The sequence below is a fragment of the Emys orbicularis genome, chromosome 13, assembly GCF_028017835.1.
Source record: "Emys orbicularis isolate rEmyOrb1 chromosome 13, rEmyOrb1.hap1, whole genome shotgun sequence".
Taxonomy (NCBI): domain Eukaryota; kingdom Metazoa; phylum Chordata; order Testudines; family Emydidae; genus Emys; species Emys orbicularis.
In genome coordinates, this window is record NC_088695.1 from 23,958,075 (window position 1) to 23,980,753 (window position 22,679).

General features: G+C 47.7%; 1 protein-coding gene across 2 annotated transcripts in view; it reads right to left on the bottom strand.

The window, feature by feature from the left end:
• Nucleotides 1–1,749: 1,749 nt before the first annotated feature.
• GAS7 (growth arrest specific 7) overlaps nt 1,750–22,679 on the bottom strand; it is a 213,500-nt gene continuing 192,570 nt past the window's right edge. For both annotated transcript variants that reach the window (XM_065416085.1, XM_065416084.1), the window contains exons 11-14: nt 18,796–18,919; nt 10,313–10,392; nt 5,520–5,618; nt 1,750–1,863 (exon numbers count right to left, since the gene is read on the bottom strand). In XM_065416085.1, the coding sequence (XP_065272157.1) occupies nt 1,750–1,863; nt 5,520–5,618; nt 10,313–10,392; nt 18,796–18,919 (417 nt within the window). The remainder of the gene's footprint in view (nt 1,864–5,519; nt 5,619–10,312; nt 10,393–18,795; nt 18,920–22,679) is intronic.

A 22,679-nucleotide genomic window follows, 5' to 3' on the forward strand; every position in this document is an offset into this window, starting at 1 on the left:
CTTTGCAACACAGGCTATTGTGAGCCTGTCCTCCTGCTCTACACTGTGACCTTCCCATAGAATTTCAAATCAAGTTCATGGTCTTGATCCTTATTTTCAAAGCACTGTATGGTTAGGGCCCTAAAAGACCATCTACAGCTCCAAGATGAAGCCCATGGTTAGCTACGCTCTTTTGGCACAGTGGAACACTCAACAAAAGAGTCAAGCTTATTTGTGCAGGAGACAGAATTTTCTCTGGGGCCAGTCCAAGACTGTGGAATGAACTCCCCCAGGAAGTAATGACTATTATAACCTTACCACTTTCAAGCTCCAAGTGCAAGGCACATTACTTTGACCTTGCCTTCTCCAATATAAACATGTAGAGACAGGGATATTTAATAAATAAGATTTTTTTAAAAACTACCAAAACAAGACACTTCACTGCATGTTTCTCCTTCTGGGGGAGGATGCGAGAACAAACAACATGTGACAGATGTGTAGCTGCACTTGTTAATGCACTGCTGGAAAGAGCTCAGATACTAGTGATGAGTGCAGTATAAAAACCTATATAGAATAGAATAGAATAGACCTGCTAACTATCTGCAGACATCTGATGGGTGTAAACACCAAGGAAAGCGAGAAAGGGATGGAGAGACAGGGAGTGCATGGGCATCCAAAAGGCTACAAATTAGGAGTTATTTCGAGGAAATTAAACAAAGGCTAATTTAAACTTGGATCCATTTGGTTGGGAAATGACCTCCCAAAGGGAGTGTTAGAAGATCCTGCAGAAAGCAGAGACTGTAGGACATCACACTGTATAGGCAGGAATGGACTTGAAGATCAAATTTATTCCATGGTAGGTGTCCTCTTTTTGTCACTTAAGTCAACCAGACAATTAATGAGGTAGCTACAGCACAACCGAGTCCTTCCTGGTAAATAGATGGTGCAAGAGGTCCCTTTCAATCTTACTTTCTATTAGCCTCAAAGAGAAATGGAGATGATAGAGGGTCTATATGTCTCTGAGTGGGATTATAAAACAGGAAGGGCTTGAACAGGTGTCTTTCCTCTGTGGGGTTTTCTCCTAGCCTTTCGCCTTGTTTACTGCTTTGGGGAAAAGCCCGTACCTCCCTGCACTCAGACATACTACCATAGCAAGGTAGTTGTGCTAAAAAGTATTATACAAAATCAATGTACCCTCACAACACCCCTGTGAGGTAGGTAAGTATTATGAGCCCCTTATTATAAATGGAGGAACCAGAAAAGTTATGTGATATGCCCAAGGCCATCCAGCTGAGAGCAGTGGCAGTGCTGGGATCCATGTTCAGGAGCTCCTTGCTTCCAGCATCATAGTCAAATCACTAGTCTGCTTTCATGGCAGAGGCTTGCTGCATGGCTGTTCTTACATTCTACACAAAGAGAGTCATGCAATGGGTGTAGTGCACAGTCACTGAAGAACAGAGCTCTCTCTGTACCAGGAAGCAAGGGCCTTGGTTTCTCCTGGCAGCAGCACATCCCTGGCAGCTGGAAACTTCTGACAGGAAGAACAGACATCTGGCTTCTTAACCCTGGAATGTTGGGAGCTTAAGGCATAGCACAATGGGAACTGATGTGATGATCAAATGTGACAGAGATACTCCCTACAGACAATAAATACAAGGTATCTGGTAGCAGAGCAACCTTTTTGTCGTCCTGTACCTCTTCTGACCCTTTACAGGACCCATTAGCCTGGTTAAACCAGCGAACCCATCACATATCACTAATCAGATCAGTCTATATTTCCATGTCCACAGGTCTGATATCTCCAGTTTTGTGTTCTTGTACCCACAGTTCCCTGTCTTTGGCAGGCTCCACTTTTTGAAGTAACTGATCGACAGGCTCTATTGTCTAAAAAGATCAGAATGAGAAGCAAATTATCAAAAGCACATATCAGAACACAGAGCAATTCCTGCTGCAAGATCTCCTTGCAACTGTATTAGCTGTGTCACTGTCGCAGGAGTAACAGCCTCCTCTCAATTAGCTGGATCCATAAATGGGAGGTCAGACAAAATACAGGCTTTGCAAGAGGAATCATACCATTGGTGAGGCAAGTCCAGTGTATGCTGCATCCAATTCCTGGTGTGATAGTAGGGTTGCCAACTTTGTAATCGCACAAAACCGAATATCCTAGCCCCGCCCCTTCCACGAGGCCATGCCCCCTTTCCTCGAGGCTCTGCCCTCTGCTGACTACATTTCCCCTCCCTCGGTGGCTTGCTCTCCCCCATCCTCACTCACTTTCACTGGGCTGGGGTGTGTGTGGGGGGTGAGGGCTCTAACTGGGGCTGTGGGCTCCAGAGTGGGGCCAGAAATGAGGGGTTCAGGGTGCGGGGAAGGCTCTGGGCTGGGGGTTGGGGTGCAGGAGGGGGTGAGGGCTCTGTCTGGGGGTGCAGGCTCTGGGATGCGGCTGTGTATGAGGGGTTTGGGATGCAGGAGGGGGGTCCAGAGGGGTTTCCGGGTTTAGGGGAGACTCAGGGCTGGGGTAGGGGAGAACAAAGTTAGTGGAGAAAAAACCTGCCAATTAAAAAAAATCAAACCATTGCTTGAAGACCTCTAGATCTTCATGTGTTTGGGGCAGGAACTTGGCATTTTCAGGGGGATAGTCGTAGGGTCAAAAAAATGTCTTACACTGTCCCCCCCAAAAATCGGTCTCAATTTAGCCAAGTTCTAAAATGTGGAAAATCACCATTTGCAGCCGAACTTGTTCAATGACTGCTCAATCTTGTCACATTGTATTGTTTTGGAATGATTGCATGGAACTGTGTTTCCATATGGGTTTCAGGCAAAATCCCTGCTCCTGCAAATCAAAACACGCCTTGGTCTATGGCAGGAGCACCTCCTCTCTGTACTGAATGGGGAGTTAAGAATTATTTCCCATATTTTACAGACAGGATAACTAAAGACTAGAACAGTTGCTTCTGGGACAGCTTGGAATAGAACCCCAATTCTTGACCTATACTTCTCACAAAGGAAGTTCCATATCTATGTGTTTCATCTTCCTTTCTGTAAAATTCTCTTCTTTGTTTACCATTACAAACTCACTGATAAATGTACGCATCATTTTATACAACAGAACACAGGAATCCTAATTCCCAATCGGCTGATCTAACTACTAGATCACACTTCCCTCCAAGAGCTAGGAATAATTGATTGATAGCATTCTGCTCCTTAGCAAATAGTTGCACATGTGTTGATCCATTTTTCTTAAAACACGTGACCAGCCCACTCCTCCTTCCCCTTCCAGGGAATTCCATACAAAAATTACATTAAAAGAATTGTCAAACAGTTGTAAAATGAAGGACTCCAATCCCAGAATTAAGACTGGCTGTGCAACCTTAATTTGGCCCCTTGTGTGTTTGCATTATGGAGAAGTATTTAATTGCATGATCATGTACTATTATTTTCACAGGACACCTGCCTCATATGGTGCACGGGATGGATGTTAAGAGGCAGGGCTGTGTAGTGAATGAGGCTGTCCATAGCAGAAGACAGAAAGGATGCAGTGACTGTGGTAGTGAATTGCAGAAAGGGAAAACAGGAACTTGTGTTTAAAGCAGTCTTCCTGGGACTTGTGAAATCTGGGTTCTTTCCTCGGCTCTGCAGCAGAGTTCCTATGTGACATTAGGCAAACTACTTAAAATGAAAATTTTCAGAAGTGGCCACTAATTATGTGTTCCTGTGTTGTGGGTGACCAGCCTGAGACATCTGAGGCCTGATGTGCACTAGTGCTGAGCACTTGCAACTGCAACTGAATTCAATAGCTCAACAACTCAGAAAAACCGATCACCCAATCACTGTGGCACCCAAAATTACTGGGGACTTTTGCAGTTTGAGTTTAATTTCTCTGTGCCTCCTGTCCCCATTCATAAAATGGGGCTATGAATACTTCCCTGCCTGTGAGGTGTTGTAAAAGTAAATTCATTAATGTTTGTAAGATTGAGATGCTATGGTGATGAGCACCACAGAAAGACCCATGAAGAAATAAAAACTGAGTGTAATGTTTAGATGGTTTGTAGTAATTGAGGCACATGTTGAATACTGAGGATAAACTACATGATCATGCTGTGAATAAAATATGTGGTCATGTAATTAGAGAGTACCATAATGCATATGCACAAGGATCCAAATTAAGGTTGCACAGGCAGCTGTAACTCTGGTATTTCCTAACTTTTGGATGCTTGACTTTTCAACCATAACAACATTCTTTTAACATATTTTCTTTTGAATATTATTATCATGGGGTGACTGGCCCTTTAAGGAGAGTCACGGCCCAGTTTGCCCAGTGACTGCCTTCTGAAGGTCTATCTGGGAGTAATTCACTGTCCTAGGTGGCTGCTTAGTGGTTAATTAGTAAACAAGCACCTGGAGCTAATAAAAAAGGCTACCTGAGTTTGGCTGGGGAAGCTGCTCTCAGAGAGAGGGGCTCCTGGAGAGAGGAGCAGTCCCAGAGAAAAGGTTCTCCCAGGGAAGGGACAGGAGCAGCCCAGTAGAATGAACTGGGCATGGGATCTCTTGGGGAGCCACTAGGGACTTACTCAGCAAAGAGCAGCATGGTCGGGGAAGAGTGGCAGCCAGCAGAATGCCCCGCAGAGGCCCACGCCCCAGGCAAGGAATTCAGCATGCGAGTGCTCCATGGCTAAAGGGACAGGATGTCAGACTAGTTACACCCAGAGGCAGAGGGTTTCCGGTGGAAGAGCTGACTGAAGATTTTGCTTATGCTTTGTGTGGTTCTTTTCTATTTCATAAAAGAGACCCGCCGAAGAAGGTGCTCTGTGGTTCCCAAAGGCCTGCTTGGACTTGTTTATTGCCTGGGTAAGGGGAAACCAAGGCAGGGCTCACCCATGGCACCAGGCCTGCGCGCAGTGGAGAGCGCTGGGACAACCTGCACTATGACAATTATCAATATATGTTATGATGTATATGGCTATGATTGTATGATTTCTGTAATGTGAATATATAGCCCAAAATATATCACAATATACTGAATACCACGCACATCAGAATCCATACCACATATGCAAGTATTTGAAAAGGTGCCAGTTTTACAAGATTTTACATTTTCATTTTGAAATAATGGTTGCTGTGATTGCCATCTTTCTTGCAACAACGAAGGACTGTGTTGAGCTGTGTGTGCTGTTGGGAGAGTGAGAAGCATCTATCTAGGAGAGGTGTAAATTAAAGTAAGGGGCTGCTTTGCCTTATGCCTTCCTGTCAAGCACTTCTGAGCCACACCCTGCACCACAGGGCTTTCACGATGAAACATTCCAGTGGATGTGCCCCTTCTGACCCACTTCTCTGTTCTTCCATTTGTCTCGCCCCCAGGCTCTGGATGTCTCTGGAGATACATGGTAGGTGCACAACCACAGACTCCCAAACTGGCACCACTTACATCTCAGTCTCCATTAGACAGTGGAATTTAGCACACTGTATACACAACCAGGCTGGAGTTCAGCAGAGCCTCACTACAGCTCTTGGACCAAAGGGACCTAAACAAAGAGTAGACTCACGCTTTGGTTGAACATGTCTGTCTCGTGCCGCAGCTGTGTGTACTGGCAAAGGTGCTGCCGAATCATTTCCACCCGCTCCACCTCCAGCCTTTCCAGCTCCTGTGAGAGAAAAATAGGCCCATATCTTGATCAGTGGCAGGCCCAGCGTAGGGTTTGCTAATGGTCAAAGTTCCCACCACTGGCGACAGCTGGGGCAGCTGCCCCAGGTCTGGGCTTCAGAGCCAGGCTGTGTGCACAGTGTCTCAGTAAGTACACTTAGTGCAGGAGCAGGAGCAGCAACAGCAGGTCTGGCCTGTGTCCAGTGCAGCTGGTGGGGGAACCAGCAAGGAACCAGTGCAGCAGGGAAGGAGACTTGTGCAGTTCCTCGACAATTCTGAACCTTGCCGAAGGTGAGAGTCCTTGAAGATGAGGAAAGGCAGGAACTACAGGATCTGTGGAGGGCTGCTGCCTCTGGAGGTAGGGGCAGGACAGGGACAAGGAGGCCCTGTTTCCTGGCTGCAGCTCTGCTTACTGTGCTGCTAGCTTCAGAAGTTACCCTGGAAGCACTGCTCTGGAGGCCTGGCAACATGGGTTATGCCCAGAGAGCTCATTCACCGGGGAAATGGCTATGTGTACAATAGCTTCCCATAACTCAGCCAGCCAGGAGTGGCCAGGAATGGACACAATCGAGATTTTAGTTGCCTGTTAGTTCGGGGCCTATCCTTTTCTGCCCCCACTGAGGGTCAGCCGAGCCTCAGGCCACTGTGTTTCTTGGATTCTGATGATGTATCCAAGCCCCCTGAACGTGGTCCCTGCTTGCTTTTTGATGCTGCTGGGAGAGTTTGGCCTGTCAGACCTGTCAGGCCTTTAGATCAAGGAAAAAACATTCCTAGCAGCACCATCACACGCCTGCCAGGTTGGTTGGCTGACTCCCCAATCCTGTTCTGTCAGGAAGAAAGCTCTGTCTCCTACAATGACATGCAAAAGGAGCAAACTTCTGCCTTCCATCATGAGAAACCATATTCACGGGGCATTTCTGGTGGCCACTTACTGAGAAGCACAGTGGAATGCAGTTTGGGGATAGGGGAGCAGGTGCACTAATGCTGTTTCTTCATGTACCTGTTATATGCTGTCTCTTTGTTAAATACCTTTCCAGAGAAAGAACTTCCAATGCCATCCAAAACTCCCAGATGAGCAAGAGATACATCATCCTGTCATAGACTCAGAGAAGATTAGGGTTGGAAGAGACCTCAGGAGGTCATCTAGTCCAACCCCCTGCTCAAAGCAGGACCAACCCCAATTAAATCATCCCAGCCAGGGCTTTGTCAAGACAGGCCTTAAAAACCTCTAAGAATGGAAATTCCACCACCTCCCTAGGTAACCCATTCCAGTACTTCACCACCCTCCTAGTGAAATAGTGTTTCCTAATATCCAGCCTAGACCTCCCCCACTGCAACTTGAGACCATTGCTCCTTGTTCTGTCATCACTGAGAACAGCCTAGCTCCATTCTCTTTGGAACCTCCCTTCAGGTAGTTGATACGCTCCAAAGCTGGAACTGGAGCCAGAATGGAGGGTTGTTTTGGAATCGATGTTTGCCTTGATTTAGGGGGTGCCAACTTGGAAGGCGTGCGTGGTTTGTGGTTGGTACCGATTGATCTGCCAACCTGTGCAAATTTTTATCATGCTTTTGTGCATTGGAACATGCCACTTCTCCATGGGTGGAACTCATGGGCATCGCCCTTCTTGGGCCTGGAAGAAGACTTACTGCCATGCTTATGAGCATGCTTCCTTCCCTCCCAACTAGGCACCGGTATGGGGTCCATAGTACTGGTACTGGCTGAACTAGACTCGATCTCCGTGGTGGAGGCGCGCTCCTGGGTTTCTCAGACCAATGTACAGGGGGGTTCCCCAGCCTGGATCCAACTGAGACCTCACGGACACCTCCACAAAGTGCTTCTTGAGGCGGAGAGCACAGCCCTCTTGGGTACGGCTTGGGAAGGACAGGCAGATACTGCACCTGGATGAACTGTAGACTTCTCCCAAGCACTAGAGACAGAGTTGGCACTTGTTGTTGACCAAGAATGAATGAAGGCAGGATGCGCAGATCTTGAACCCTGGCATCTTCGGAATAATTCAGTACCCATTCGTGGGTGCTGGGTGGGGAGGGGGGGACTGGTGAAAAAACGGATCCCCAAAGTCTCTTAATTCCCCAAATTAACACTAAAACCACTAGAACTACAAGTAAAAACAACAAGGAAAACTATGCACAATTCTAATTTTTTTTTTTAAATGTGTCAGTGAGAGATGAGGGGACACTAGCAGCTCCAACTTGGACCGTGGGGGGTGGTGAGAAGGAACTGAGGGCGTGGTCAGTCCACCTCGCCCTTTATCGCCTTGGATGAAACCATGAGGTGGAGCAAGGGCGCATGTGTGGACCAACAGACACTACTTTCAAATTCTTTGGCTCTGGACACATGTGCATGTGTAAACCCTCAGTGGAATACAATAGGGACCATCACTCGAAAAGGAACCAAACAACTCTTTGTGAGGAGGATCATGTGACTGATTTGCATGTGGATAAGGACACCTCTGCGCAGGAGCTGAAGGTATAATTTCCAGCTTGGACAGAAATACCCATAGTGGCTTTGATTGAGCTAGTGCACTATAAAGAGTGGTGTAGCTGCAGTGGCACAGGCAGTGGGACCGGCTAGCCACCCCACATACAATTCCGCCCAGGGCCTAGGTGCAGCTAGCCCATCTTGCTGCTTGAGCTGTGGTGACTACACGTCTATTTTTAGTATGCTAGGTCAATCAAAAGTAGTGTATGTACATCTATCCAAGCTGGAAATTACATCTCCAGCTGCCATGTAGGCATGCCCTTAGACAGAAACTTCCCTGAGGACATTAAATAAAGAAAAAAAAAATCAAAATCTGAGTATAGGTTTCATTTGGAACTGAACTGCATTTCAGTCAAGAGTCTTTATGTGTATGAAGATACAGTCTTATGGGGACATTTCTCAATCTACTTTGATTTAAAACAAATCTTTCATGTTGCTTGTTGGGCAGTGGCCTCCGTCTGCTGCTGCAGGACTGTGAGCTCTATCAACTCCCCAGGAGTGAGAATCCTGCTCATTTACACCAGTGCATAGCAAGAGTCATTGCGCCGTGGATGTCAATGGATTTGCCCCAGTGTAAATGAGAGACGAATCAATCCAGCCCCACAGTAGGAGAGACAGAGAATTACTTACTGTCCGTCAATCTGCTTCTCTGAAGAGATCATCTCTCAGGATTTTCATTCACCCACCTGTCCCCCCTGGGAGTTAGTGAGCTTTGAGTGTTGAATGCTGGGTCTGCCCACTGGGCACTCAGTTCTGAATTGCCCAGCTCATTCTTTTGTATTTGTTTGAATGAAAAAAAATGGGTAGCTTTTTAATTGCCTGTCAGGAGAGCTCCTAGTTCCCATTCTTGAAAGGAACCGGCTGCAAACTTTAAAGCCCCTGAGGTACCACTGTTTGGAGCATGCCCGTAGGGAGCATGTGAGGTGAATTGAAGAAGAGCCCTGGAGCCCACGTACAGGTGCTTCAGAAGGCCTTAAATTACTCCCGGGAGAATTATGCGCCACTGCACAATGCAGAATTTTGCAGAAATTAACATGGTGCGCACAGAATTTCCTTTCCCCCACAGAAATGGGCTGCAGTGCTGCTAGCCACCACTAGGGGCCGCTGGACCCAGCAGAGCCCAGCTCGCACATAGAAGACACTGCTGAGGAGCTAGAGGGTTCCCAGCATGCCCTGAGGGAAGGAGAGGGTGGCACACAGGAAACTCCATGCAAGCCTGGGACGGAGCATCAGGCTTTTTCTCCTTCTGGATCCCTGGGCTCTGGAGGGGCCTTGCGGGTATCTAGGTTGGGGCCCCAGCCCGTGGCTGGGCTCGGGGTGTGTGTGTGGGTATCTGGGCCGGGGGCCCCCGGGGCTGGGCTCTGGGGTGGGGAGGGGTTGTGGGTGTTTGGTCCCCTGGCTGGGCTCTGAGGGGGGGAAAGGAGGCAGAGAAACAGGAACTGGGTTGTCATAGGGGTTTCTTTAACTCTCTACTCCTGGGGGAATTTTTGTGTCTCTCTGTACTGTTACAGACATACTTGCTGACAGGAATTTTGAAATAAATTACCAAAATAATTGAAACTGGTATGATTATGTAGTGTTATTTTGACAAATTAAATTTGCAGAATTTTAAAATATTAGGCGCAGAATGCCCCCAGAATGCCCCCTAAATACATAAATGCCAGGACATTTCCCACATGAGTAACCCTGGAAGTATGAGCCCCAAGAGTGAGAGATCTGTGATATGATGCCTTCAGAGAAGCAGAATTACCAGCAATTATCTCACACTATGTGCTGGGGATACTTATGTGCTAAATTGCAAAACCATGGGATAAAAAATGATTGCAAACCTTATTAATTTATAAATGTATTCACAATTTAGCATGTATCTTTTACTGCTCTGCCCTCTTCCCACTACCCCACTTTTCCTAGCCTACTGCCACCATTCCTAACACCCAAGCAGCTTCAAACTACTGCCCCTTTACACTCAGACTGCGAGGAAAATGTTTTCTTTTTTCCTCCCCAAATGACATTATGCTTGATTTATTGGATGAGCAATATAGTGGCAGGTTAAAGTCTGTTATCTCTTCTGTGGCTGTAAATGGAGAGATACTAGGGTGATCAACATGATAGATTATCTTGAAGGGCTTTCATCACAAGGAGAAATAAAAAAAGAGCAGTATTAGAAACACAAAATGCTACACACTGATACATACCAGAGTGCTGGTCACCATTTCTTCAAACCACTTGGATTGGGCTTGATTATAAAGATCCACACAACGCATCAGGTCATCTCCTGGAAAGATCAAGATATCAGTAAGTCATCCTCCTAGTCCCCATAAAGGAATGGAGTGGGAAGTGACAGGTTACTTTTCATTTATAGTCATACATTTGAAGGCCAGAATTGACCATTAGGTCATCTAGTTTGACCCCATGCACAGAACAGCCATAATTTCCGGTTGAACTAGAGCACATCTGTATTAGATCTTGCATCTGAAGAAGTGAGGTTCTTACCCACGAAAGCTTATGCTCCCAATACTTCTGTTAGTCTTAAAGGTGCCACAGGACCCTCTGTTGTATTAGATTTGTTATGTGCAAACAGAAAACAATCTCACCATATACTCAGTGCTAGAAAAGGGCCAGTTGGCCAGTTTCCCAAAGCTGAAAACATTTATTAGCAAAACTAATTGGGTGGGTGTGTGGGGGGAGGGATTTACACATAAAAATGTGAACGATAATTGGGACTCCTTTAAAAACATTTTACTAGGTGCCCAAAAAGCCACAATTCTGCAGTCATGAAAGAAGGCAACTTCAGTTCAAAATACATCTTGGTTAAGATGAAAAGTGAAAGCAGCAATAAAAAGTTTAAAACAACAACTTATGACAAACTGAAACTAGGAGAATTTGAAAACAATGAATTCTGGACTCGCCTGGTAGCAACTCCACAGTTAAGACTGCATTTGAAAATGGGTTTAACATGGGGTATAATCCCTGTTTTGTGCTGAAACTAGATGGCCATGGAGTTTTAAAAATATATCAGGAAGAAACGGTTACTTACTGTAATTGTGGTTCTTCGAGATGTGATGCAGCCATGTATTCCACTCAGGTGTTTGCACGCCCAGAGCACCTGAAGCCAAAGAATTTTACCTAACAATACCTGTAGAAGGGTGGCATTCGTGCCTCATGGCCATAGCCCGTCCCCTTGGCATATGAGGCGGTACCGATCTGACCCCCTTCAGTTCCTTCACACCGAATGCCCAGAGATGAGACTCTGATGCAGAGGGGGTGGAGGGTGGGTCGTGGAATACGTCCGCATCACATTTTGAAGAAATACAATTATAGTAAGTAACTGTTTCTCCTTCTTTGAGTAGGTGCAGCTGTGTATTTTATTTAGGTGACTCACAAACAGTACCCCCAGGGGTGGGGCTCAGAGTCTATTTAAACAGACTGCAGGACCACCTTCCCAAATTTTGCATCTACTCTGGATGCCACAGTAATGGCATAATGGTTTGTAAATGTATATCTGTATCAACAACCATGCAGCAGTCCTGTAAATATCCAATATTCAGATGTCACTTAAGAATGCTAGTGATGTAGCCTGTGCTCTCGCAGAATGGGCTTGGACCTGTTGAGGGGGCATAGCTGAAGCTGTTTCATAGGCAGTCTTGATGCAGGGAGTTATCCACTTAGAGTTTGTCTGAGAGGAGATTGCCTGTCCTTTCATACGGTCTGTATCCGACACAAACAGATGAGGTGAAGCATGGAAGAGTTTAGTTCTGTCCAGGTAGAAGGTCAGACATCTTCTGACATCTAATGTGTGAAGGCGCTGCTCCTCTGGTTATGAATGCGGCTTAGAAAAAAACACAGGCAACTATACCATCTTGTTCAAATGAAACTGAGAACACTCTGGTTAAAAACTTTGAGTGTGGTCATAAAGTTACCATGTCAGTGGAGATGTGTGAGAATTCCGCACACACTCTCCTTGCAGATGTAATGGCTATCAGGAATGTGGTTTTCTGAGACAAAAAGGGCAGTGGACAGGATGCCAGGGGCTTGAATGGAAGGCTCAGAAAGAGCTGCCAGACCCATGTTTAGGTTCCACAAGGGAACAGGCTCTAGGACTGGAGAACGTAATTGGAGAAGGCCTTTTACAAATCTTGTCACCATGGTATTGGAAAGAAATGATTTTCCCTGAATAGGGGAGTTGGGAGGATGAAACTCTGATACTGCTGCCAGAGGCACTCTCAGTGAACTGAGCACAAGGCCCAATTTCTGAAGATGTAGCAGGTACTCAAAGTTGTCCTGGATAGAAGACTACATCAGTTACATCCCGCAGGCCAATCTTCTTCATCCAATCATGCAGCAACCATGCCGTAAGGTGCAGGGAGCTGAGCACAAGATGGAGGGTGCAGCTCTGGTTCTGAGTGGGCAGGTTGGGATAGGGAGGAAGGGTATGGGAGGTTGAACCAATAGCACACCTAAGTGGAATATACGTCTGCATCTACTTGAAGAAGAACTTAGGGTCTAACCTGGCCTGCAGAGTGTGCTCACTTGTGAGAAGGTCACCACATATTGAGTTGGCAGGCCTGGAAGTTCAAGATCATTTTCCTAGTGATCTGAGCACATTCGATATAGAAATTACTGAGACCAGGTAAACATAGAAGCCCTTGATGGCATTTTAGACTACAACCACCCAGCTGCCTTTTTTAGTTGGTAACACTGCCACAGTATTTGCACTATTCCTTATAGGAAGCATGATGGGCTACTGCAGCGATCTCTCTCTACTCCCACTTAAATGCAGAAAGGAGTTTCCTAAGTGTTTTAGTGAAGAAACGCAGATGACAGTGTTTTGCTGGCACCAGCCCCAGGTCTGTAGCAGATGCAATCCCAACAGTAGTACAGCAACCCAGTGTTTGCAGGAGAACCAAGTTGTGGTAATGTTAAGGGAAAACCCTGAAAGGACTGGTGAGAATTGTATCAGGACCAGTGACTGAGGGAGCAGAGCTGCTCCGAGTGATACAAGTTGACAATTCAGGGTACTTATGGGGCAGATTTGCCATTGCTGCTCAAGGTTTGCACAGCGGTAAATGTGCTTTTCCCCCCCATCTATGCCTGTTAAAGTGAGTCAGCTCTTTCCTTTCACATGGAGACTTTGCAACACTTATTCACCCCTTTGTCACTTATCAGCATGGCACCTCCGCACCTCACAGTCTTTGATGAAGGTAGCTGCACAACTCCCGTGGTGAGGGAGGGCAGTGCAATTCCCACCATTTCACAGAGCAGGACCTGCAGCCCAGAGAGGCTAAGTGACTAGCCCAAAGGCACACAGGGAGTGCGTGACACAGCAGGGAAGTGAACCTGTATCAGGCCACGGCTAGCATCCTAACCACCAGACCATCCAGCCTCTTTAAGATTGCAAGACTAGACTACTCTAATATTCTCTGTATGGGGACTATCGTGTGTGACTGCTTGGAAGATGAAGCTTGTGCAGAAATACAGCAGCCTGCTTGTTAGGGGTGCCTTTACCAATGTGCTTTGTAAGCTGCACTGTCTGCCTAGCAGGTTCCAAGTGCAGATCAAAATGTCCATTTGGATCTCCAAAGCACTCTCAGGGATAGGCGCCGACTCCGTGGGTGCTCCGGGGCTGGAGCACCCATGGGGAAAAATCGGTGGGTGCAGAGCAGCTCCCCCCCCTCCACCCAGTTCACCTCTGCCTCCTCCCCTGAGCACACCGCGTGCCCGCTTTTCGCCCCTAGCTCCCAGCGCTTTCCACTGCGGAACAGCTGTTTCGCAAGGCTGGGAGGGAGGGGGAAGGATGGGGGAACGTGGCGTGCTTGGGGAAGAGGTGGGGCCAGGGCGGGGATTTGGGGAAGGGGTCCAATAGGGGCAGGGAGGGGGCGGAGTTGGGGCGGGGACTTTGGGGAAGGGATGGGGTGGAGAAAGGGTGGAGCTGGGGCAGGGGGGCGAGCACTCACTGGCGCCAGGGAAATTTGGCGCCTATGCTCTCAGGTTTGGAGCCTGGAAGACCACCTCTCCCTGTGCCAAACTGCTGGTTGTAAGCAGTGGAGCTCCCGGGGCAGGGGCAGCATGTTCTTTAGGAATACACTAGCCTCTGGAATTCCCTTCCCCCTGCTCCACCAGAGCCTGGATTTTTGGCCTTCTGCATATACTGTAAGAGCTGTATTTTCCCCTAGCATTTGGAGAGAAGACTGATGGAAGGGGATGTTATTTTGCTTGTTGGCAGGCAGCCATAGCTGTAATTATCAGGGTAAGATGGGCAGCTCGTAAACAATTTATTATATGAGTTTCCATCTCATTTCTTGCTGTGACACATCAAAGGACACAGAGCCTGGGGCGAGCACTGAGTTATTATTATACACAGCAATGAATAAGCTGCATTCTATGTATTCCAGCTCCATTTTCCTTGCGCTCTGTCTCAGACAGTGTCCAGGGCCTTGGCAATGGAGCAGCATTCCGGGGGCAATTAGCTAGCTACCTCCAGATCATGGATTTTACTTGCACTAGCTGCGGTTTCTGCCAAGCCAGCAGAGCTCAGCCTGTGCTGGAGGCACTCAGCACCTCTCCGGATTTGGCTCTTTCAGACATCTTGGGGCTGAGCACCAGGAAAACCCTGGGTTAGGTTAGATGGGCTGAGGCTCAGTGTTTCTTTGAAAGAGTAAATCTGCTTTCCGGATTAAGCTATTCATTAGGGATGCGGGGTCACTGTGGTGAAGCCCCCCCCCCCCCCCCCCGCAGCACTGCAAGCCCTGTGGCGTGGCTGCCATACTGCACATTGCAGCACAGCTGGCTGCCAATGGGGCTCCTGGCCCTGCAGCATAGATCCCAGGAAGAGACAGCACAGAGTAGGGAGCTCAGGCTTCTGTGGGGCAACTCCAGATCATGTGCACACGCCCCTTTCTGCCTGTTCTCGTGCTCTGCCAGATCCAGGAGGAGCAGGGGGCTTCGGAGTCTAGTGGTGGGTGCCAGGGAATGGGGAAGAGCCCCGAGCCTGGTGGATGCATGTGTGTATGCAGGCAATAGCGTGTGAGTGTGGCAGCATTCAGAGCTTGGGTGGGGGTTCAGACCTGAGGCGTGGTGGGGTGGGGGGTTCTCAGGATGGGGGAGATAGGTGTGGAGGGAGTAGGGTTGCCAGGCATCCGGTTTTCGACTGGAATGCCTGGTCGAAAAGGGACCCTGGCGGCTCTGGTCGGCACCACCAACTGCGCCGTTAAAAGTCCGGTTGGTGGCGGGGGCCCGGGCCTAGAGCAGGCTCCCTGCCTGCCTGGCTCCGCGTGGCTACCGGAAGCGGCTGCCAGATCCTGGCGGCCCCTAGGCACATGGGCGGCCAGGGAGGATCCGCATGCAGCCCCCACCCCGAGTGCCAGCTCCGCAGCTCCCATTGGCCGGGAACCACGACCAATCGGAGCTGCGGGGCTGGCGCCGCAGGGACCCTGCATCCCAGACCCCCTCCTGCACCCCAAACTCCTGCCCCGGCCCCGAGTCCCCTCCTGCACCCAAACTCCCTCCCGGAGCCCACACCCCACACACCCCCAAACCCCAACCGCCTGCTCCAGCCCTGAGCCCCCTCCTGCACTCCAAACCCTTCATCCCTGCTCCCACCCCAGAGCCCTCACCCCCCACACCTCAAGCTCCTGCCCCAGCCCGGAGCCCCCTCCTGCCCCCCAAACCCCTCATCCCTGGCCCCACCCAATCAGCCATCATCCTCGTCACTTCACACACACCCTGCAGCCTCCAGGCCATAGTTCAGCCATCCCAGACTCACCTCTGCTTCTCTTAGGGTTCTTCACCCTCCCCAAGCCTAGGAGGGCTGCAGTGGGGGTCCCCTCTCCCACTTCCCAGGCTAAGAGTGGCAGCCCTGGCCCCCATGGGACTGGGGCTGACATCAGGAGCACAAGCCGACTGGGGCTGGCTGACGGAGGCTCTCCTCGCAGCATGGCGGGGCTGCTACTGTCAGCCCGCCCCACGAAGAGGGGCTCCCGCTGTCAGCCCTGGGTGGCTGTGGCTCCCATTGTCATCTCCAGGGCTGACTGCCAGCGGGAGCCCTCGGCCACTCAGGGCGAACTGACAGCAGCTGAAAAAAAAATCCTGATATTTGAGAGTTCTCTCATGAATACAGGAGTTGGGCTTAATTTTACTTAGAAACCGTGTCCCTCGGAATTAATTCGGGAGAGCTGGCATGTCTGCACTTGTAAATGGGGGGCGGGGTGGACTGGCAGGCAGGGGATGTGGGCAGGGAACAGGGAAGATCTAGATTTGAGGAGAGTGGGTAGGTCTAGGCTGGGATGAGGATAGAGCAATGAGAGGTCACAGAGGGATGACCTCTCATTGTCTCCACCCTGTCTCCACCCTGTCCTTTTCTGTACAGTTCCCCAGTTTGTCACTCTGACAAGTTGAAAGGGTGCAAGGGGGGGCCCTATTCCCACACAATTCCTCTAGCTAAACAGTTCCCAGTTATACACCGTAGCAGTGTCCCAGTGTTTCACTCAGAACATATGGCCAATCTGCAGAGAGTGGAGCATGTGATACCTGCACCACTGACAGCTATTTTGGGCACAAAAGTCAGCGATTTATGGAAGTTTTGGAAGATGCAGCCACATCCCTTGCAAGGCTGTCTGTGGACAGCTTCTGCTGCTGCCTCTGTGCTCCTTATCAACTCCAACAGGAGCCAGAGGATCTGTTTGATTTACAGACAGGCAAAAATAAACTATTATATAAAAAAAACAACATTGTTTTGATGATGTTCTCAGATCATGTGTTGTCTCAAATGGATCATCCCAAGGCTCTCTCCTGCCACCTAGTGGACAGAATCAACCAACATATTCATAGTTTTGTAAAGGCCAGTAATTGTGAAAGCTATGAAGAATAAGGCCCAGATACTCAAAGGTACTTAGGTGCCTAAACCTCAGATTTAGGTGCCTAAGTCGTAGTGTTAGGCACCATTGAGTCCACAAAACCCCTACTTGGCTGCCACTGAACCCTGCAGGTGTTAAATTCACTTGGCACCTAACTTTTCGCTGTAACAGTTCCCTAGCTGCCTAAATTTCTGCACTGGGGTATGTGCACTTCTGCCTATCTCTTGCCTAAGTTCTACTGCAATCCATGAAATGGGTGATGATACCTGCGGGAAGATACCTGTGGGGCCTAATCTGGTAGGCATGTTCAGAGATTGACTGCCAGATTGGGCCCCATTCAAAATCTGGCTGGAGGAGGTCGTTCGGTCACTGTCAGCCTTGTAACCCTGGGTGTCTTGTGCCTGCGCAACTTAGGTCCAGAGCTCTGACCCCAACAGCCTGCCAGCAACCCACAAGCCTCATGCACATTGACCTGCAGATGCGTCATCAATGAGATTGGGACCAAAGCACACAGGCGTTAGAGCTTCTCGGGTAGTAGGCAATATTTACCATTGGCAAAACAATGCATTTTCCCCACATCCTGTTCTTGGAAATAGCTGGACCAGTTTTGTTGGAACTTTCCAAAAAACTTTAGAGTAAGGCAGACACCAGGCATGGAGAATTTTACCCTGAACAGTTAAAGTTTGGTGAAGTTATAAGGGTCTTATAGTAGAAAATATTGGCTAACTTTAACTAGGGGTTTTGCTGACTAACTGGAAGAAGTGGGATAGAAATCATAGGCCAAATTGTCTTTCAATAGATTTGTAAGTCCAATCTAAGACATGTTGGGCCCTCTTCTTTCTACCCACACCACTCTCACTGAGGGCCCCAGTGACCTCAGAGGAGGGATAGCTCAGTGGTTTGAGCATTGGCCTGCTAAACTCTGGGTTGTGAGTTCAATCCTTGAGGGGGCCATTTAGGGATCTGTGGCAAAAATCAGTACTTGGTCCTGCCTAGTGAAGGCAGGGGGCTGGACTCAATGACCTTTCAGGGTCCCTTCCAGTTTTATGAGATAGGTATATCTCCATATATATATATATATATATATATATATATATACACACATACATACATACCTCTTTCTGGCCAAACCTAAGAGCCTTTACTCCATTTTCGCCCACCTCTGCTGCTTTTCACTCTGTCAGCCATCCTCTCCTTGCCGAGATCTTTTCCTCCCAGCTTTTCAAAATAATATCCTCTCCTGGTTTCCCTCCTGCCTGCCTGACAGTTTCTTCTATTTCCCTTCCAGTGGGTCCTCCTCCGCCCTGTCAGTGGGGTATCCCAATGCTGTACCCTTTGCTCCCTGCTAGTCTCACTTGACTCCCTGTCTCTCATCAGCTCACGGGGTTCAGGTAACAGCTCTACGCTGCTGACTCTCAAATCTCTTTCCACCATTGACGTTTCTCCTTCCATCCAATTTCCTAGCTTGGCCTGTCTCGCCAATATCGCCTCTTGGATGTCTTGTCATCCGTTAAGCCAAAATCAAGCTCCTTCTCAAATCTTCTCCGGTTCCCCCCCTTCTCTATCATTGTTGACAACATCCCCATCCTCCACACCACTCAGACCCACAATCTGGTGGTTACTTTTTCCTCCTCCCTTTTCCCTCCCCCATACATGCAAATTCTGCTGCTGCTTGCTCATCACCTCGCCAGGATCATCTTTTTCTTCCCATCCCGACAGCCTCATCTCTCATTCTGGCCCCCTTTGCACCCCACCTCATCTACTGCAACATACTGGCTTCCCTAATTCAGTTGACCAGATATGAACCTCAAGCCTCACCCACTCACCAGCCTGAGTGGACTTCCGCCTCGCTTTCTTGATCTCCTCTTCTGTCTTGTTGGTGAGCTTTATCTCCAACTGCTGGGTTTTCATTTCCAGATCCTTCTGCCTCTCTGTCAGGGCTTTCCGGGCCTTGAATAAACAAAGCACACCAGACATGCCTTACAGGAGAAGAACTTCCAGCTGCCTCACGATGTCTATAGAGTCCGTCTCCTCCCAAATGAAATCATCCCTGTACAGAAAGTAGGTACTCTGTAGTGATATGCATGTTGGGGACATTTTATGTCACCCAATGTGTCCTTTAAAGCCCGGTTCTCATCAGCTTCAGCCAGCCTGTCTCAGCAGTGATTAGGTTTGAGGACAGAAACCTCTTGTTTGCTAAACAAGAAGCCAAGTGAAAAGCTGAGGGAATTGTCCCTCCTGACTTAGTTTGAAAACCCTCTATGGCAATGACAATACAAGCTGCACAGGTGATCATGCACCAAGTGGCACAGAGTCCTTGTTAGGGCTGCTCTTGATGGCTCTGTGGTCTGCTTAACAAGCCACAGACACTGGGGACCTGGCCAGGCAATTTCATGAGAAGAAATGACAACTTACAAGAACCCGGGTGTTACCCTATAGTCAATGACCCATTAGAGCTGGGTGAAATTTTCTGGATGAATCATTTATTTGCCAAAAATGTAGTTTTAAATCAGCTGGCGCTAGTAGTGAGTACAATAAGTGGGTTTCCCATATTGTAGGTGAGTACTCTAAGCACTGGACGCTTGGGTCCGCCGGGGGTGGGTCTCTCAATTTCCTCTTGAAGCTGTTCCATTCTGTATAACTAATCAACTATTCATTGCAGCAGGGACTGGAACCCACATGCCCCCCAGATCACTGGGCTTACAGATTCACTCTTCTGCTTTTTCTCTGGCTCAATACATATTTAATATTAAACAAAGTGCTACAGCTTTAGCAGGAGAGACTGCGAGAGCCCACCCCAGCCCCAGAATATCTGATAGCTCAGTGGATGTGGCCCTTTGCTATAACCCTAGAAACCCAAGTTCTAGTCCCTCGTGCCTGATGTGGAGCAAGACTATGACCTTAAGTCTTGCACTTTAAAAGCAAGAGCCCTAACCACCAGGCTATAGGATCTGGAGTGGGGGGTACCTCTTCCTTTAGTGGCTTTGTGAATGGCATCTCCAAATTTCATTTGCTTTTAATAGAAAAAGTGGTTTAAAATACCCGAAATCTAAGCGATACATTCATATGACCCAAAATGTTTGTTTCACTGAGAAAACCAAAGCATTTTCATTTTGGGTTCATCTGAAATGAACTGGGGTTGGGTTTTTGGTTTGACCAACAAACTGATGAACTGATTATTGCTCAGCTTTAGTCCGATGTAGCGAGGACTCGTGTTATAAGGGTTAGCGATATTAAACACCAGATTCATTTGATAGTCCTAATTGCTGTCCCATTACCCACCGGTCTTATGTTAGGGACACAAAGGCTTCTCCATTTTGTTCCTGTTACCTTCTGGGGTGGCTGGTTGGGGTCCCCATCTCCAGCAGCTGCTAAGGGGGGGACACTGCCACCCCCAATTTGACAGATGTGCACTCGTGTCATCAGAGGAAGGGCTGCTGCCCTCCCCACATAGTGCAGACACACTGGTAAACTGAAATCTGGTGGCCCAGAGTGCAAGGGGTTTCCCTGTGATGAAGGGAGACCCTGCAGAGAAACTGGCGATCTGGGTCAGGTCTGGGCTTGAAGGGAGATGGGGCACTGCAGGAGAGAGGGAGAAGCCATGGGTCTAATCTTTCTGTCTTGGGGCACAAGAACAGGTGAAATTAAAAGGTGGAAAATTCAAAACTGATAAAAGAAAATACTTTTTCACACAATGTGTAATCAGCCTATGGAACTCACTGCCACTGGATGTCACTGAGGCCCAAAACTTACCAAGATTTAAAGGGGAATTGGACATTTTTTATATTACAAAAATATCCAGAGTTATCATAGTAAATACTAAAAGGAGAGAACGTTGAAAGGAATACAAACCCTCCTGCTACCAGGCTCTGAGTATGAGGGCCTAAGAGGAGACTTTCATGGGGAGTCATTGCCCCACATCTGCTACTGCAGGGTTCTGGCACTTTCCTCTGCAGTGGCAGGTCCTGGCCACTATTAGAGACAGGATCCTGGACTGGATGGTCCTCAGGTCTGATGCAGCCTGGCAATGCCTACATTCCTATGACATGTAAGTACAAGGCTTGGGGTGTGTGCCACAGCTTCTTGCCCATGCCCTCGCCTCTTGCAATGAGTGAGAGTAATTACAGGAAGGGAGGTCCGGTGGCTATGGTACTGCACAGAGATGCAGGGGATCTGCTTTCAATTTCTGACTCAGCCACAGGCTTCCTGGGTGACCTTAGGCAAGTTCCTCAATCTATTCTGTGCCTCAGTTCCCCTCTGTAAAAGCAGGGATAGCATTTCCCTGCACCACAGCAGTGTTGTGAGGATAAAATTCATGAATGATTGTGAGGCACTGACACTACAATGATGAAAGCAGTGCAGATAGTCCAAAAATATGAATCATCTCCAGTCACCAACTGAGCAAGTCAGACACTCAGCCCTTGCAATACTGTCCATTGGGAAAAAAAAATTGTTGGAGAATTGGGCTCCTTCAATGTGCCAAATGAATTCATATACAAAAAGGCTTTCACAGTGCAATTCAGAATGAGTTTAATCTACACAGTGCTTTATATCAGCCTGTTTCTGTGTAGCAGAGATAAAATATAAAGCTAGACAGCCAGGGAAGAAAAAGTATATCTTGGACAGCAAGCAAAAAAGAGCTCAGTTCACCTGCTCTAGCAAAGGGCTCTTAGGGTCTAAGCATTTAAGACCAGGGTGGTTAAAAATCATGATTAAAAACTGATTTTTAAATTCAAATCCTTATTTTTAATGTGTTGATCAGATTTTGTTATTTGCCTGGTGCTTGTTCTTTACTGTCTTCTTATTTTATAGTCTTCAATTGTGAATGTGGATGTCTTGAACTTTTCTTTAGTTTTCTGATTGTTATAGAATTTCAGGGATTTTTTCTGTTTTCTTTTCTTTTTTTTTTTTAAACATTTTAATCTGAAGTTGCAGTAACAAAATTTTAAATTAGTTTTTCCAAAGCCTTAATCTGATTTAAATTAACAATTTATTTAAAAAATCAAGTGATTTAAATAATGATATAAATCAATCACCTTGATTTAAATTGCTCCATCATGTTAACAGATCTAATTTGAGAGTATAATTACTGCCACTGTACATACAGGTGAGGAAACTGTAGGCACACATTATCATGTTACCCACCTGTGAATACATTTACCGTCTGTATGCATAGTTGCTGAGGTTACCTAAACACACAAGTTAGACGTGTTTTGCACAAGCTGTTGCCTGTTTAGTTAAAAATCAGGCCAACACTCTTTTCCCCCCTGTAACATATTGGAGATTTTGACCTAATTTGGAGGCTGCTATTTGTGTATGTGCTGAGTTAAACACCGACATCCCAGCTCTGGAATAATGGCTCTCTACATCAACTTCACAGGCAATTACTGGTGGGTTAATTTTGCAGCTTTGAAGGATTTTGAGAGAGGACTATTTGGTGTTGGGCTTAGCTGGCCAGGCCATAAGAGGGCATTGAAGCTGATAGTAATGGAGCCTGGCAGAGGGCTATCTCCTTTGTCTGTGTCATGCTGAGCAGATGCCACCCAGGGGGTCTGTATTTGTTTTCTGATCCACTGATTTAATTATCCCTCTGGATAAATGGTTGGATAATGCTTGCTTCAGACATGAGTCTAAAGAACTTAGCACAGCTGGGGAAAGTGCTTTCCATGTAAGCAGTGCAGACTGACAGTTTTCCATGTGCTGTGTCCCT